This window comes from Pteropus medius, unplaced genomic scaffold (assembly GCF_902729225.1).
Source record: "Pteropus medius unplaced genomic scaffold, Ma_sr-lr_union100, whole genome shotgun sequence".
Classification (NCBI taxonomy): Eukaryota; Metazoa; Chordata; class Mammalia; order Chiroptera; family Pteropodidae; genus Pteropus; species Pteropus medius.
In genome coordinates this window covers 22092525-22107992 of record NW_024351073.1, presented here as the reverse complement: position 1 = coordinate 22107992, position 15468 = coordinate 22092525, and the positions used below count along the sequence as shown (strand labels likewise).

At 49.6% G+C, this 15468-nt stretch overlaps 1 protein-coding gene across 6 annotated transcripts in view; it reads left to right on the top strand.

Moving 5' to 3' along the window:
- MTRR (5-methyltetrahydrofolate-homocysteine methyltransferase reductase) overlaps positions 1-15468 on the top strand; it is a 41476-nt gene that overhangs the window by 21159 nt on the left and 4849 nt on the right. For 4 of the 6 annotated variants that reach the window (XM_039842799.1, XM_039842801.1, XM_039842796.1 and 1 more), the window contains exons 5-11: positions 1340-1715; positions 4342-4464; positions 5934-6087; positions 6943-7031; positions 9958-10138; positions 12151-12193; positions 12724-12889. In XM_039842799.1, coding sequence (XP_039698733.1) covers positions 1340-1715; positions 4342-4464; positions 5934-6087; positions 6943-7031; positions 9958-10138; positions 12151-12193; positions 12724-12889 — 1132 coding nt within the window. The remainder of the gene's footprint in view (positions 1-1339; positions 1716-4341; positions 4465-5933; positions 6088-6942; positions 7032-9957; positions 10139-12150; positions 12194-12723; positions 12890-15468) is intronic. The other 2 variants (XM_039842797.1, XM_039842800.1) reach the window with 2 other exon arrangements.

Here is a 15468-nt window from a genome sequence, read left to right as displayed (position 1 = left end):
CTGCTGACTCCTTATATAATCCATTAGGTCTGTCACTCCATCCATGTTTTACTTCAAGAGCTTTCCCTTTCCCTCTACGTTTGTTGGATTGGATGTTAAAATTTTTTAACATTTATTTTAGCAGCCTGCATCTCTTATTAAATTGTCAACCTAACTACCTTACTTGAATTTTCCCTTTTCTAAAATGGAAGATGTTTTTAAGAAGACATGGCACATTTTTAATGTGCCACCACACTGAGGGGATATGGCGGTGCACACGTGTCCGGTTCCGGGGTCAGGTGCACTAACGTGGCCGTCCCCTGGGGCCAGGGCCGCCGTCCCATAAGTGCGCGGTGCTCGGGCTCACTCCGATTGAGTCTTGTCTTCAGCTCTGAGTTGTGGGAACGGTTTTTCAATGTAGCTTTCATTATCGAACCCATAATTTTATGTGCCCACTTTTCCAAAGTCTCCCGAGGGACAGATGTACTATAACCAGATTTCGAGCTGCACACTGCGCGAACACCTAATGCATGCAGTGAAGCGTTAGCCAGAGTCATAACACAGGTCTGAAGCGCCTCCTTTCGAGAGCCGCTTCGCCTCATGAAGTGGAATTTAATTGGTACCTCCTTTGAGTTGTGATTCAAAATGACATGTCATTCCACAGGCCTGACGTGATCTTTCCTGTCCGTTGGCTCTACTTGGAATGTCTCTGTCCAGGGGCCATGGGGGCTTCCCGTGGGCCGACACAGTTCACACGGACCGAGGCCAGCTTCGGTCAGCCTCCCTGGGAATTTTCCACAAACGTTGTTCAGAACCGATAGAAGGTTTGAACTGTTTACTTAGTCAAAAGAGTTAGCATTAATTTGGAGTGGTTTCTTGGTGATATTTTAATATAGGAAAATAGATGTATTCGATTGGTGTAATTATCATTTGTGATATTATAGTAGACCTGGATTTGGGGTAAATTTTGTTAGCCTCATCAGAATTTAGAACGCTTATTTAAAATTACAGCTTTTTAAAATATAGATTACTGACTCTGTTTTAGAAAATTAGGAAAAATCAGATTTCTGTTACCTAATACTAAAACATCTGCCTTTCTCTTCATTGACTTGTATACTTGCTCATGTTTTCACAGCTCAATGCTAATGAGCTCGGAATAAAGTTCTGCTTTTTAACTCAGTCGTTCACAGGTAGTGTTTGTATTGTGCATAGTCCTCACATTTAGTGTTTTTGACAGTTGCACAGCATTCTGCCAAGTGGACAGACACTGCCTCATTATATATGTAACTGCCATCGTTATATATGTAAGTGGGGAACTGAGGCCTTTGTTTCTTTTCCTTTTTTTATTTCAACAACGCAGTTTAGAACTTGTGGTCGAGCCGTGGATTGACGGGCTCTGGGCTGCCCTCGCGAAGCTTTTCGTGTCAAGTAGCGAAGGAGAGATGAGCGGAGCTCTCACAGCGGCACCTGGAGCCTCCGGGACGACAGACGCGGCGAAACCGGAATTAATCCACGTCGAATCACAAGTCGAGCTTCTCCGATTGGATGATCCAGGAGGAAAGGATTCCGAGGTTTCGGAACAAAATGGAGCGAGCAGAGGTCAATCGAGCGCTTTGACTGCAGACTTCGAGCCCTCGCTTACGCGGTCCGTGCCCCCGCTTTCCCTGGCCTCTCTGAATATTCCCGCTTTGCCACCGGACTATTTACAGGTGCATCTGCAGGAGCCTGTTGGCCAGGTAAGCAGCCTCACTTCATGCTCATGCTGTGTGTCGCCTTACTGTGGGCGTGGTTTTTTGTTTTTTAATTATATAGCAACAGAGGTCAACAATCTATGGTCCGCTGGCCAGATGTGTTCCACCACCTGTTTTGTGAATAAAGCTTTATCGGAACACGGCCACGCTCGTCCATTCACACGTCCGGCTGCTTCACAGGCCAGTGGAGAGCTGAGTCGTGACCACGGCCGGCCCCCCGTGTTGGAGAAGGGCTCGCATCATTGCCTGCCTTCTGTCTTCGACGCAGTCCCTGGGAAGAGCCCCGTTTCTCCTCTGCTTCAGGGGATTGACGTCCCGGTTGCTCGTTTCAGGGGTGAGTCAGTCGAGGGCGCGTTTTCAGGCAGTCAGCACGTTAGCAGCAGCTGGGGCACCGCAGCTGGGCTACTGCTCGTCGCAGTTGCTGGTGGCTCCGTCCCATCCCCAGGGCCCGTCTGGGGAATCAGATAGGGGTGCCCTGGAACCTCCCCCCGTGTCCTGTAGAGGTTTCAGGGTAGCACTGCTGTCTGCTGTTCCTCGCCGGAGCCTGCGTTGTTCATTTTTCAGCTTGATGAGGAGAGGCTGCTGGTAAATTCCGCTTGGCCCTCCCCAGTGCGATAGCCCTTATCCCGTGAATCCGGCGTGGGGCCGCGCCAGCTGCCGGGTGACCACAGGGCTGACTTGCTGCCTGGCCCTGTAGGCCTCACTCTGACGACACGGGGGAACCGCATCGACTGGCCCCTCTTGTGGCAGTCCCTGACGTATCCGAGTGTCCCCCCGCCCAGTGCACGTTAGGCCTCGGGAGGAGGACTGCGGGTACCTCTCCTCTCCCGGCGGCCCCTGGCCTTGGCGCTGTGTGGCTGGAGCTGCGGGGAGATGGCCATGCGGTGGGCTTCGGCTCCGTGCAGCTTTTCCTGTCCCGGGCCGCTTCCCCGCACCTTTCAGTTCCACCTCCAGTGCCGGCCAGGGCCCCGCTGGCCTCCCCGCCCACTTGGCGCAGGCTCTCGCTCGCTCCTCCCTCTCGGAGGCGTGCTGTCAGCACGTCCATTGTCACCTCCAGAGGCTCTTGCCAGGATGCTACAGCCTGTGTCCTAGGAGCGTGTCCCAGAGAGAAAAACCCTTTATCCAAGTTTACGTTCTGCCCTCCATCAGCGCCTGCCTCGTGCGTACTCGGCTGCTACATGTGTCCCTGTCCTGCAGTGTCTTCAGGGTGTTGTCCCTTGCCTACCCTTAGCTGGCCCAGCACATCCGCAGCCTTAACTAGTCACTGGCCCAGCAGCCAGGAGGGGCTGGGCGCAGGTGTGGGGCGTGGCAGTCCCTGCATTGTCTCAGTGCGCAGAGGGGACCCTTGCTCTTGATGGGGAGGCGTGGCCACTTCTGCAGGCTCAGAAGATTCATGGGCATAGGGTTCCACATCTCAGCCCCGGGGTCCCGCCACAGCTGTCATGAGCCCCCTCCTTCCCTGTCAGTCGGACCATAGCTCTCTCTCTGCTTTCCGGCTGTAGGAGGTGAGGCCTCTCTGCAAACTCACGAGGATGTCCTTGGCTTTCACACTTTTTGTGCATTACTCTTAGCTTTTTGCTTTTTTCACCCAAAGTGTCTAAAGCTCTCCAGTTCCAGGGCGCTCTGGAGCCGTATTGGCCCTTCACAGTTGTCCCGAGTCGAGGCTAAGGGGCTGGGCCTCTGCAGTCATCGATCAGTCATCGGACGTGGGCTGCCTCTGGAAGGAGGTGTGACCAGGCAGGCACAGCAACTCAGCTGTCTGAGCTAGCTGCGGGCCGAGAGGCGTGTCCCAGTGCCGCCCATGTCGAAATCTAGGTGCTCACCCCAGACCCCCTTCCCCACCCCAGGCCGTCGCCCCAGTTTTCCCGTACAGCCACGCAGCCCACAGTAACTGACTAGTGTTTTTTTAAGTATAAGTTTTAATTTTTAGTAGCACTTAGGAACATCAAGTTGGGAAAGGCATGGGGGTAGTTAGTACAAAATCGAGTTTCTCGGCAGTTTCCCAGGACTTGTACTAATATAGATGCCAGCAGCACATGTGGCCGAGGAATTTTGAATGAGTGAAAATTAAATAAAATTAAGAATTCAGTTCTTTAATCAGACAGGTGCTCAGTCGGCACCCGTGACTAGTGGCTGCTGCATTGCCCAGTGTAGGTGTGGAACATTCCCGTCATCAAGAGAGCTCTGTGGAGTAGCACTGCCCACTAATCTGAGGGTTCTTGTGACCATCCGTACAGACACCTTCCTCCCCTTAAACGCCTGTCCTTTCCGTAAGGATCTCCTTCTTGAGACACTCATGCATTCTGTCACCTTCTCTGTAGCTTATTCGCAAGGCTGTTAGACCTTAACGTGAAAATACCAGTATCCGATGTTTTCAATATGTATTTCAGAAATTCCCATGTCTAATAGACAAGGAGTCTGAAATATGGATGAGCTTCTCTTCCGAAAGATTCAGAAGTGTATGTTGTAGCCACTTAACTTTGGAAGGAATATTTAAATAGCCGAGGTGTTTCCTAAAATCTTACAGATCGCACCGAGTCACTCAGTGAAGCCTTGCTAAATGTAATCGAAAATCGCAGTTAGTAATATGTTATCATATTTGTTTCTCGAGGAGGAATGCCAAGCATCCGTGCCTTCAGTGGATCCAATTTTTCAAGTTCCCATTTCAAAGGCTGTTCAGCTGACTACGAACGATGCCATAAAAACCACTTTTCTGGTGGAATTGGACATTTCAGTAAGTTACAGAATTTATTTCCCGGCACAGCTGTGCTGTCACGAGGTGCAGAGAGGCTTGCGTGGCCTTCTAGTCCGTACACTCAGGAAGAGCGAGTCTCTGGCAGGACATCCGGCCTTCCGTTCTCGACCCATCCTTCCTTCTCCTCAGCTCACACCTGTTTTCTGTTCACTTACGGGGAGCTAACATGAGGAGCGACTCTGGTGGGGATTCAGGGTTGCTGCCTCTCTCATTCAGCCACGAAAGAACCGTGGCATCGGAACAGCGTCAGCCAGATTCTTGGAAATGGGGCTCAGACTGGACGGTCTCAGAAGAGCTCATTTCTCAGCGTGCCGGTACGCATTCCTTTGAGGACTCGGAAGAAATCGTGGACCATCTTTCTCGAGAAATGATTGTCAACACCTGGCACACAGTCTTGGGGCACTGTGTACCCCTCTCTGAACTCCATCCATGAGCCCCTCCCAGGCCCTCCCAGATCCATTGACCTCAGGTTAAGAAACTGATTGATAACCCTGAAACCTCAGTGGCTGAGGGCCCAGGGTCGTGTAGCTCAGCGTTTATTTTGATGAGAGTTCTAAGAAGTTCAGTGGGTGGTGATTTGAGAAAAGTTGAGGCGCATCAAGGCTGTATAGATGTACTTGAATTTTCTACTAAAAAAAGAAATATGATAGGCTTCCTCACTAGATGGTTTTGCTTATATGCTATTGAGTAGTTCCATATTTCTTTTGAACATTTTGATAATCCATAGTGTTTAATATTCTGTATACACCAAAACATTTTATTTTTCATTCTGCGGTTCTACCTTCCTGTCATAATGAGGCAAGGGCTGGCCCATTGGTGGGTTCAGTCTGCCTCGCTCACAGGCTGGGCATGTGAGCGTGTGCGGTCAGATGCCCCCAGCACCGTGGTCTGCATTCCGCTCCTGTCTGAATGGACGTGCTGTGGGAAGGGGCTCCTTCTCTAGCCCCTGTCTGTGTACAGCCAACACCGAGCCAGATGGCATCGCGATCTGCTCATTCAGGAAAGGACAGGGCCCTCTCCTACTACCCCTCTTCATCCCCAAAAGGAAGGAGAGACAAGGACATCAGAAACCACTGCAGACAGGCTTGAGCGGTTTCTTACGTGTGTAATGGCGTGTGTGTGTTTTCCTCAGAGCGATGTTTACATGGATCACTAAAGCACAACCGATGGGTCCCTGATTCTCTAGAAAATGAGGAAGGGCTTCATGTCCATTCTGTGGATTCAGTGACAAAGCAAAACATCAGTAACTATGGAAGTTCATTTTTAAAACCACTCCTAGTTAAAGTACATTCGTTCAGTTAGTTGGGCTTGTTAGCTTTTTGCAATTAGAACAATTTTGTTTCTAATCCATCTGTTTAAATGGTCATATAATAAAAACTGTGATTTTATTACTCATAGCTAATACTTTAATTCATGTGGGATTTTCTTTCTTGTTGGTTCTTCTCTAGAAAACAGATTTTTCCTATCAGCCTGGAGATGCCTTCAACATCATCTGTCCCAACAGTGACTCTGAGGTACAGAGTCTGCTCCATAGACTGCAGCTCACGGACCAAAGGGAGCACCATGTCCTCTTGAAGATTAAAGCGGACACCAAGAAGAGAGGTATGGCCCTGAGCTCCTACTTCTACTGTGTCCTGGGGCTAGCAGATCAGAGGTGACACGTGCCAGTGTGTCCTCTCCGCGGTCTCCCCTTCGGCTCCCGAGGGCCGGCCACACGCGTCGGCCCGGAGCAGGCAGTGACAGGCGTTGCTGGTTTTTTAACCGTCAGGTCAGTTACACGAGCGGGGTGAGGTGGTGATGGGTTTTGTGGGACACCTCCCACGTTAAAAGAGTGTGTGGCCATCCTCTTGGAGGAGCAGGTTGGTGACTTGGGCTGATTTTGTTTGCTTTTGCAGTTAGCATTATTTTGTTTCTAAGTTCATGTTTTAAATGTCATACAATAAAAACGTCTTTATTGTTTTATTTTTAAAAAGTTTTTTTTCCCATTATATTTAGCATAGCATGTTATTGCTTGTTTAATATAAATATTTGCTTTTTCTATAATTAAAGGAAGTTATTTTTTCAGTTCTTTGCTTAGAACCTTGAATTCGAGTTCAGTTCTTAAGTTCTTTGTGAGAATCACGCACAGTGTTAAGGGACCCCTGCCATTTTGGCTTTTTGGCTTTTTGGTTTGGGATGATTTCCCATATTTTTTGTTGGATGTACCTAGATTTGGTTGGTATGGCCTATATAACATGCTATTAAATTTATAATTCTATTTTTTGTGTGTAAGGTGGGTTTTTCTGCTGTATTTATTTTAGGGACTTTTTTTTTGACTGAATAAACATTGCCACAAATCATATTGCAATTCGGTAGCACCATAATGTAAAGTATTACTGTTACTTGTGTTTTTAGGAGTACAAAACAGTTCATTCTTTATTTTCTCTGTCACGAATGGTTTCCTGTCTACCTGAAAAGGAGCAGCCTTGCCCCAGCACATACCTGAGAAATGTTCTCTCCAATTCATTCTTACCTGGTGCCTTGAAATACGAGCAATTCCTAAAAAGGTACTTTTCTTTCTTTGGGTGACTTTACAAATATGCTTAGCTCTGTGTTGGACTTGTTAAATAGATCTGATATTCGCCTTTGAAGCTTAGAAAATATGGCCTTCACAGCACGTTTTTGAAAATGGTTCCCGAGAGCGTGCAGTAAATTTATAATTGTCATAGACACACATTTTTATGTTGTGTTTATACTGCAATTTTATGTTTTCTGTTGAAATGAGATTTCTTCAGTAGCATGTTTTCATAGTCTTTTACTAGATGTTAACCGGACGTGGCACATTAATCAGTGATGAGAGTGACGCTAAACGACCCTGTGCTTTCCAGCTGCACATGTCACTTCCTAGTGGACGACAGGAAACAGGAGCGTGTAGGCTTCCCCTCCTACTGCCACCTGTTTCATGTTGTTAGGCTCCTTTTGTGTAAAACTACATGATTATTAAGTCAGAATTCTTCGGGAAACATTGACGCGTTTTGGTAGGCCATCTTGGTGTTTAGATGAACTTGGAATAGAGTAATCCACCAGATGTCAGTGTTATGCCAGGAGCAGTATTAAAAAAGACAGCTTGTAACTGATTTCTTCTAACCATGTCCCTCGAATGAATATTAATGGGTAAAACTTTGCCAAACTGGTATAGCCAGTGAGCATAAATAGTGCTATAATTAGGCCAACCTCTGCAATGCAGTTGTTATTCTGTTTTATTGTGTTGAATTTGTCACTTTTGTGAAGCAAACTTTAGAGAGAGGCTCAGTCCTAGACAGAGTATGAACAAATTTGGAATTGACTTTGTTGAGAATTCTTGATTAAACTCAATAAATTCACAATTTTAGTTCATTTCTACCATTTTTTAAAATTTCATAAAATATAGATGTTAAAATATTTTTTTCTTACTACAAAAGTAATAGGGTCATTGTAAAAATTTCAGACACAAAAATAACTCAAGAAGTGAAAGCCCTTTATAATCAAACCCTCAGAGTTAATGCTGAAATTTTGTTTTGCTTGCGGGGGGAAGAAAAAAAAAGGTTCTGTAGAAAGTGTCCTGTTCTGCAATGTGTCTTTTTTACTTAAAATTAGTAGTTTGTATATCCCAATGTGGATATCTGTTAGAGATATTTTTAAGATACTATGAGTGCACTATAATTAAATTATTGATTTAATTATTGCCAGTTGTTTCCAGTGTTTCACTATTAAAAAACTGAAGTGAACATTCATGCTCTAAATTCATTTTTGTACACCTGTTTGAAGTATTTTTTAAACAAATTTCTTGGAGCAGAATTGTTACTTTAAAAATACTTGCATATTAAAAGTAATGTCTGTCATCAGTTTTTTCTCTACAAACACTACAGTATTTCCTATTTTAGTACCATAAAGTTTCTCTAATTCCGAAGTGAAAAAAATGAAGGATTTACAATTGCCACTCTTTCACTATAACTTAGGAAATTTTATTGACCTGAGAAATTGATGCAGTGTTATTGGGAAACTTCTCTTAGCAGAAACCCGTGTAGTGTGGATGTTCAGTCATCCCGCTGCCCTTCCCGAGTGCTTGCCCTGTGTCCGGCACTGTGTCCCGCACCTTGAGCAAGCCATGTTGAGCAGGGTTCCCCCGCCCCTGGGCCGTGGACCAGTACCAGTCCGTGGCCTCTTAGGAACTGGCCGCACAGCAGGAGGTGAGCGGTGGGCCAATGAGCGAGGCTTCATCGGTATGTGCAGCCGCTCCCCAGCGCCAGCATCACCGCCTCAGCTCCGCCTCAGATCACCAGGCATTAGATTCTCGTAGGAGCACCGGTCTCTGGTGCCACAACGGCTGGGGACCGCTGCTGTAGAGTGTTCATCTCCCAGTGGTTCAGGCAGGGGTCCTTAGCTATGCCGGTGGGACCCGTGACCCCACCAGAGCAGTGCTGTCGTCTGCCCTGCAGAGGGGGCCGGGACACGGCGTCTGAGCCGGGGAACGGAGGGTGGCGGTACCCAGGAGCATTCAGATAGCAGGAGGCAAATAACGTGCTGAAGCTGCGAGGGTCAGAGAATGGATGAGCTCGGAATTGCAGCAAGGCCGGAACTGGTAGGAACCGGTTGGGTCTTTCGTCCAAGAGTTTGGCCTTGGTTCAGCCTTTGAGACTTGGGGTTCGGGGCGGAGTTTCGCTCTGTTTGGTCATGTTCTCCTTTTTCTACAATGGCTCTGAGGTGACAGGGAGTCCGCGTCCAGGAGGGTTCTTCCTGCTCTGCCCTCCTGCGACCATCTCGTCAGCCTTCTGTCACATGTCCACAGCTCTCTGCACCCATGTCGCACTGCACGTGGTCCCCAAGAGCCAGGCCTCCATGTGACCATGCCATTTGTTAGCCACTCATCAGTCCCCTCGTTTCCCGTGGCCACCTGCCCCTCAGCCTTGCGTCCTGGGGGGCCCTGCCACCCCGCATGGGCCTGGCAGGGTTGCTAGCCGGTCACACACTAGTCACCCCTGGACTTGTGTGGCTCTCACTGTGACACCGACAGGCCAGGTAGGTGTCACCGTGTCCCCAGTGTCTCAGCCGCGCAGCGCCTGTCCCATCCAGCAGTTGTCACATGAATGGTGACGTCCAGGTTGTGACCGGCCATGACAGGAACAGCGCTGTGTCCTGAGGTAAGAGGCTGAGCTGTGGGACATCGTGGTCATTCTTACTCAGGGACCCCTGACATGGCATTCGAGCTGAGACTGGTGACTGACGTGGTCGGCGTGGGATGTAGGGGAGGCGACGTAAACAGAACATAAGAGCGGGTTTCCCTCACGGGCCGACGGCGAAGCCCCGGCAGAGGGGACGCTCTCTTCCCAAGCGCCCTGAGCGGCGCTCACGTTCTCGCGGCTCATCGGGCATCTCCCCGGGGATCTAACCTCCCTCCAGCGGCCGTGACCGCAGCGCGCCGCCATCGAGTCGCGTCCCTTGCTTTGGCCACAGGCGCTCTTGCGGGCCCTGGCGGACTGCGCCGGCGACACGGCGGAGAGGCGGAGGCTGCAGGAGCTGAGCAGCAGCCAGGGGGCTGCCGACTACAACCGCTTCGTGAGGGGCGCCCGAGCCAGCCTGCTGGACCTCCTGCTGGCCTTCCCGTCCTGCCAGCCGCCGCTCGGCCTCCTGCTCGGTGAGTGGCGCCTGCGCCTGGGCGGGCAGGAGGGGGTCGCACGGGTACCGCCCTTTGAACTCTGCGCAGCACTCGGGGCGTCTGACTGGGCTGCGATCGCAGGCAGCGTCCCTGGTCCGTCTTCAGCCGCCTGGACGTCCGAACTGCCTTCTCCGGTCAGAAGGAGCCGGGCCCCTCTCCCACGGCCCGCGTGTCCCTGTTCCCTTCTGCCATCGTCGCTGCCATTTCTCTCGACGTAGCCAGTCATGGTTCTTTTTTGGCTCAGCATTCAGGCTTTTTCTTATTTTACTATTTTTTTCAGAAAGCATTTAGTCAAATCTTATCTAAAAATGGCTTTTCTGATGAAAAAAATGAATTTTTTCAAAGATGGTGAACATCTGGTTTAATACACGGAGGTTGGTGAATGTGCAGGTGAGGTTGCGTTTATGTGCAGGAAACAGATGTCGCCATCCGGGCCAGTTCAGGTTTAGGCTTCAGGAGCGAAAGGGAGCACATCATGTTGTGCCCATACAGGGGACCGTCCTCAGGGTGCTGCAGGCGCGGCTGGGAGGACCCACCAAGGAATATTCAAGGCTCAGTCCATCCCGTTCCTGTGTCTGTCTCTTGGGTTCTCAGACTCCAGCAGAAGGGAGTGTGAAGTCCTGCCTGGGGGACCAAGTCCGGGGCAGTCCCAGGGAGGGATTGGAGACCTTGACCTGAGACAGTGACTACAGGGATTTTAAAGGATTTTAAAGCTTTAAGGCAGGTGATTTTGTCACCGCCTCCCTGTTCTCCTGTAGTGATAAGCAGTAAAACACTTAAAGTTTGTGTTGGTCTCAGGTGACAGGGAATGCGGATTGTCCTTTTTACTGTTTGGCCCTCAAGGTCCCTCTTGGTGCCCACACTGCTGGGCCCCGCTTCCTTCTCCTTTTACGTTGGGGCATTCTGTGCTCCCCCCCGCTCCTCCGCAGGAGTGCAGGACAGTGTCACTGCGTGAGGCCGCTCTGCCTGCTCTCCTGTGCCCATGTGAACATTCCTGCCTCCCACTGGGTCTCTTAGAGCCGATAAGGGCTTGGGGTGACACTCGGGACACGCAGCAAAGTCACATGAAGTCATGTGATGTGCTCATCACCGAAGAATATGTTTCAGTTCCTTCATGGATTTACTCTTTTTAAAACTTTATTAGTTATGTAGAAAAATTAATAAAGGCATTGAGACATAAAATTTTAAATTTTCCAGTTTTTTAAGACAAATTAATAGATCTAAAACTTAGTATTGTTGAGCCATTTATGAAAACTTTTATGTTTATTAAAACAGCCATTTTAGAACATTCTTTACATATTTTTGCTGAATAACTCACAGAAAGGACATTGAAAATTTTTGCTATTGCAAATATGACACTGAAAAGTTCCAGAGCTTGTTACCGATCAGGTAGGAACCTCAATACCGATGCGTCGCTGTCTTCAAAAGAGCACCTCTGTGTCTTGAATCCGCTGAGTTCCTAGATAATTTGATTTTAAAATGTCCATTACTATACTCTGTTTTTTGGTTACTGTTGTATAACTAGAAGAAGGAAAAATGTTTCAAGCCTCAGTATTTCCCATAATTCTTAAAATAGTGACCCCTAACTTTTGGGGGGTCATAGTTTTTCAAATCTGAACCATCTCCCCAGAAAACTGTTATGTACATGTGCACACAGACGCACACACATGCATGCACACGCACACAAAATCAAATGGGTTCCTAGACCCTGAAGCCCACACGTGGACCCTATTCTTAGTAACCTTTGGTTTAAGAAACCAGCCTTTGGATGGAAATACTGATTTCAGATTAAGAAAATGCAGTATGTCTGTTTACTTTAGGAGTTGGAAAAATTTATTCAGTAATATTTTACTTAGACAGTGAATTCATGTGTGCTTCTGAGTATGGCTTAAAAAAATATTTTGAATATTCTAAATAAAGCAGGATTTTTTTTATCTCTTACATAATTTATTGTCAGGAGTGGTGAATTAATAATTGTTTCTTTTTTCTAGAACATCTTCCTAAGCTCCAGCCCAGACCATATTCATGCGCAAGGTAATGATTTTTATTAATATATAGCATCTTTCTCCCAAAATGTTACGAAATTCTGACTTCCAGATCCCTAGTAGCTACAAATCCATGCAGTGGAAACCTACCCAGTTCGTGGAGGACACTCCCCCGGGACGGGGGAGAAGCGGGCCCGGCTCAGACCCCGTCCCCTGGGCGTCGTAGAGCGGGGGTCCTCAGCGGCCCCCGTGCTCACAAGCGCGTGCCCGCCGGGGGCGGAGTCTCCGGCCCGGCCCCTGCTGCCCTGACGGCCGCGCCCAGCTCCTTCGCTGGGCAGCGGTGGGGATGGGGAAGAGAGGGACAGTTCGTGTAAATCTGACCTGGTCTTGAAGGCAAACGCGACATTAGAAACTTTCCTGGAAGATGCCAATAAATGGGGCGGAGCGGGAGGCGGGCGGTCTTGGGGCGCGCACAGCGGGACGGCGCAGAGCGGGGAGGGCGCCCCACGCGGCGGCGAGGCTGCCTGCCTCGCAGGGGCGCTGCCGCGTTGACCGCCGTGTGTCCCCGTGTCCCTGCAGTTCCGGTCTGTGTCACCCAGGGCGGCTTCGCTTCGTCTTCACCGTCGTGGAGGTCGCGTGCGGCGCGTCGGCGGCCCCGCGCAGAGGCCTGTGCACCGGCTGGCTGGCCAGCTTGGCCGAGTCGCTGCTTCCGCCCGCCACGTCGGCCCCGGCCCACGGCCCACAGGCAAGTGCGGGTCCGCCTGGTGGCTTGTGCTCTTTGCCTGGGTCAGAGAAACATGACGCCTCGCCTGCCTCCGCCATGACTAAGTACTAACCACTCATTGTCCCTTACGAGTTACTCAAAGGAAAATTACTAACTACTGACCACTGGCCACTCATTGTTCGTTACTAGTTATTCAAAGGAAAAGGGAAACATGACTCTCACTCCATATTAAATGGTCCATGCATTCCGTAAATGTGTGAAGCTTTACACATTTTCATATTAAGAAAACCTTTTCTGTTAATGCCCTTGGCAGGTTGGCAAGGGAGTATCAAGCGATACCGAAAACAGCCCTATTTTATGTTTCGGCCATGCCTGTCTCCCAGAGAACTTCTAAGAAGGCATTCAGTTGAAGAAGAAAGACCAGTTTTATGTCTTACGTCCTTCCGTTTGGGTGTGGGGTTTTCACCTGCTCCGGTCTCTTCCCTTTTCGTCAGTGTGTAGATTGTGAATTTGTGCTGCCGATAACAAGCTATTGGGCGGGGGGGGTACTTTTGAAGCATGTGGGAGAAAAATGTCGTTTGATTTTTCTGAGCAGATTGGGAGCACCCACACCTTGACATTTGGTATAGCACTGCGCAGAATCTCACTGGAGACTTTGTGCGTAGGGAACGAGTTAAAGTTGTCCCTCCCACCTAAGGACGATCGAAATTAAAACAAAAGCCAGGCTCCCTTGTGAAGTCCTCTTTCTCCATAGAGCTGAAGAAGTGAGCAGCGTCACCTCATGCCTGTTCAGTCGCTGTGGATCACAGGGGTTGACAAGGTCACAGCCCTTTGGGGGATTAAGAACTCCGGTGTGCGCTCCAGGGGGCTCAGGGGAAGCCTGCCACTGGAAGCTGCCCTTTAGCATGACGCCTTCCCAGTCTGCCGCCTGGGACAGATGCTTCAGAGTGTGCGTGTGTGTGTGTGTGTGTGTGTGCACTCGCACGTGTCCATTTCTGTCCATCTGTCCGTCTCTGTACTCTTGGATTCATTGTGTACCAACAAAATATTGAGAACCTGAGAAAATTCCTTTTTTGAAAAGGAGTATTATAGTGCTATGTAGAACTGTGATGTCACTTCATGATCATGTGTAAAGCAGATTTCAAGAAGGTTACAGGATCAAGTACGTCCTAAGGTGGCGCAGACACTGAGCGGGCGCCCTCGTGCTCCCTCCCTCGCGCCCTTTCCCCTCCTTCCCCTCCTCGACTTTCGTTGACCGTCCAGTGTTCAGACCCCAGAGATGCAGAAGGGAAGGGTGCAGCTAACAGCAGTCGGAATTTCATGGTGCTTAGTGGCGCCATATCTGTTTAGGAAGGGTAGGGTCGCTAACAGCAGCCCCCTGCATGGGGTAGACGGCTCCCATTGGTTATGTCGCCCAGGAGGCCACGTGCCACACTGGCAGGGGCCTGAACCCGCCGCCTGGGGCAGGATGACCCGCCCCTCGGGCTTGGGTCCCGGGTGAGGGAGACCCGGGGAGCAGAGCCTGCCCGCAGCCGTGAGGGAGCCCGAAGCAGGCGCCTCTGCGGCCAGCAACCCGAGGTTTGCTGCAGCCCAGAGCGCATACTGTCATGGCGCCTCGCAGCCCCCAGGACCTGGAGCGCTCTAGTTAGCAGGCCCCTGCCATACTGTCATGTCCTGTCTTGCTTTGCTTCGCAGGACTTTCACTGCCCGCCATTCTAGAGATGTGTTTGTCGATGGCTTTGCGCCTTTCTCGCTCCCTGGAGCTTGGTGGGCCATCAGTAGTCATTAAATGGAGGGATTGAGAGAATGAGGCTAATGTGGTATCGACCAGTCTCATTCTAAAAGGGGGCGGTCATTGGATACAGCTCGGCCAGCTCTTCGCTTGAAAAGTAGGGTGTTCATCCTTGATGAACTTCATGTGATTTTACTTGAATTAAAGGTTGAAATACGTGAGTCCCACCAGCAGGAGCGTAGAGCGGGTCTGATTCTTAACTTTAGCGTCACACGGTGTAGCTGACACAGACGGCAAAGTGGGACAGGAAGACAGGCTATTTGCACATTGATTCCTTGTAAGTATCCCTTGCACATGAGAAATCTTGAAATTTTAGCAAGAAGATGTATCACTTACTCTCCTGGTTTTGCTCGAAGACAGATAGCGTGGGGCCTGGAACGACAGACGGGGCACCATGGCCCAGCAGCTTCGGAACAGGCGCGTCTCCTTCAGTCGCCTCATTTTCACCTAAGATTGTGCACCCTCCTCGTTGCCCCGTGTGTGCAAACGCGAAGACTCCCGGCTGCACGTTTTCCTGCGTTTCCTTGTCGATGTATGGGCTGTGCGCTAGGAAGTAGATCTTACTCATGGGACTAGAAGAACAATTTGATTATTTCGAGCCAGTGTTCTACCTTAGAAATCCATGCCTGTCATTTTTAAAACACCATCGATTTGGGTGAAAGATAAAAATTTGCAGGACAGACTTGCTTGCTTCTCTGTGGTGACAGCCGTGTTCACGGTTTCCTGGTCGAACACTGTTTAGTGCTGTGTGAGTGATTCCACTTCGATTTCTTTAGCAGAGGCCACCTTGGGTCTGTGCTTTCGTCGA